Source organism: Cylas formicarius, unplaced genomic scaffold (assembly GCF_029955315.1).
Source record: "Cylas formicarius isolate icCylForm1 unplaced genomic scaffold, icCylForm1.1 PGA_scaffold_1__22_contigs__length_36826433, whole genome shotgun sequence".
Classification (NCBI taxonomy): Eukaryota; Metazoa; Arthropoda; class Insecta; order Coleoptera; family Brentidae; genus Cylas; species Cylas formicarius.
Genome location: NW_026844264.1, coordinates 19,482,231 through 19,484,220, shown reverse-complemented (window position 1 = coordinate 19,484,220; position 1,990 = coordinate 19,482,231). Strand labels below are relative to the sequence as shown.

Here is a 1,990-nt window from a genome sequence, read left to right as displayed (position 1 = left end):
TGCCACTCATTTTTATCTACCCTGTAATGCATCGGTATAATTATCAAAAGCATTATTAGCTCTAAATATACCTCTGACCAGGCCACAGAAAAAGAGGCAATCTACTCTCTGATCTCCCTTCCCACTCCTCCCCAGTAATCGATCCACGCCACTACTTAACATATAAAATATTTAAAATGCTGAAACATCCCCTGATTTTCATTGTAAGTTTTGGTTATCACATCCCATCTGCCTAGCATATGTTCAGTTCATTTCAGTTATTACTCTTATTAAGCAAGAAAGTGAAAGTGAAGTTTTTTTTGCTATATTTTTTCCATTAAAAAAAATAACAAAGATCACCAGTGGATGGGCAATAAAAATATGGATTTATCAAGTTGTTATAGAATTCCATAATTGCACAGGCGCAGATAATTTGCTCTGGCTCAATACATCCTAGCCCTTCTCGCTTATTTATAAATCAACATCTTCAGGGAAACATTAATTTGATTGAATAATTGATTAATAATATAGATAATTTATTTTAACTTTCCTCTGAGAGCTAATGAAATGTAAATTAAATGAACTATGTACAACTGGGATTGAGATTGGTTTCGAACTATTTTATTGAACTTCAGAAACAGAGTGTCCCTCTTGGTCTTTGGTTAATATTCCGTGTTACAATAAAGGAAAATTGGAGCATTCCTATACTATTATATTACACTCCTTCTGTATTGATGCTTAGTTTATTTTTTGTCTTACACATCACACAATGCAAAACATAAAACTGCTCAAATCTTTACCTCCACAAAAGTTGTTCAGGTGGAACAGCTCATAAAACAAATTTATAAAATGAAATCAGCTTGTTTCAATATTCAAAACGCATACATACTTTAAGTGCTTTAATCATTGCTTCATGTCATTGTATAGAAAATATAATACACTCTTATAGTACCTACTTTCTGGCACATAGTTTATGAAAAAATTAAGTAATAGAAAACATGCAAACTCACAAATTACTTACAAGACTATAAATTCTTGAATTTGAGGTAGGCATATTATTTTTCAATTATGCTTAACACTGTCATGGCAAATTTGATATTCCAACATGCGAAGTAATAGTTCTCTATAAACATCAGTCAACTGTCACGTAGAAGACCCTTGAGGTACGCTCATTGAAGTTAGTGTGCCTGTTTGACCTCCCATGCCTTGTGTGGTAAGTATACGTTGGGGTTGTGCTGTCCGACCTTGCAGGTGTTTAAGTTTAATTTTTTCTAGCTCATTAACCCGCGATCTTGCATGTTCCAGTCTATGCCAGGCCATTTGCAGAACTTTCTGGGAAGCATAACCTGACCCTTCATGAGGCTGCCCAGTTGAAACTTGAGTCAAATAATTAATTTGATCGGTTAATTTGTTTTCTACAGAGCCTAACGTCTTCAGAAAAGTCTGCGTGTGATTTTCTGCTTGTTTTAAACTCGATTTTTCTTTACTTAACTCCAAAAAAACTTGTCCTACATAAAAACAGATGAAAGAATGACAAATGAAATACTAGTTAACTGATTCACCTGCGCTATTCAAACACGTTATGATATCCTTTTCGATGGAATCAAGAACCTGAATTCTTTCCATAGGTGCGGTCATTCCGAATGATTTTCAAAATTTAAACTTTAAGTTGTGTTATTATCTCGCGAATATTACTGCCATATATGATCCACTTCTTACATTTTATGTACTGTTGGGCACGTATACTAGGGATACTCGCGTTAGCTGTTTATAGATTAAGACAAAAAACATCTCCAAGATATACCATAGAATATTTTTTTTATTTGCGCTTAATTGGGCTCATCATAAATTAGGATATTCACCCATTTCCGGCATCCGCCGAGGGAAATTTGATTACAATTTTCACGCACACAACACCCAAAAGCTCTCGGTGGAAATCAAACCCACAACCTCCGGTAAGTTAACGCCTTACCAACTGAGCCATTCTCGGGGTCCTCGGTCCCTACCATAG

At 35.1% G+C, this 1,990-nt stretch overlaps 1 protein-coding gene across 1 annotated transcript; it reads right to left on the bottom strand.

Annotated features, from left to right (window-relative positions):
- Nucleotides 1–185: 185 nt before the first annotated feature.
- LOC132696728 (mediator of RNA polymerase II transcription subunit 11) lies at nucleotides 186–1,913 on the bottom strand. The gene is made up of 3 exons (XM_060661722.1): nucleotides 1,784–1,913; nucleotides 1,542–1,724; nucleotides 186–1,487 (listed from the first exon to the last, which is right to left on the bottom strand). The coding sequence occupies exons 2-3, from the start codon at nucleotides 1,615–1,617 to the stop codon at nucleotides 1,123–1,125; spliced, it is 441 nt and encodes a 146-aa protein (XP_060517705.1). The 5' UTR covers nucleotides 1,618–1,724; nucleotides 1,784–1,913; the 3' UTR covers nucleotides 186–1,122.
- Between the last annotated feature and the right edge of the window lie 77 nt (nucleotides 1,914–1,990).

Coding starts and splice junctions, on each gene's coding strand:
- LOC132696728 (XM_060661722.1), bottom strand. CDS start 1,617: ATGACCGCACCTATGGAAAGAATTCAGGTTCTTGATTCCATCGAAAAG. Junction 1,488..1,541: donor AACGTGTTTGAATAGCGCAG/GTGAATCAGTTA, acceptor GTTTTTATGTAG/GACAAGTTTTTTTGGAGTTA.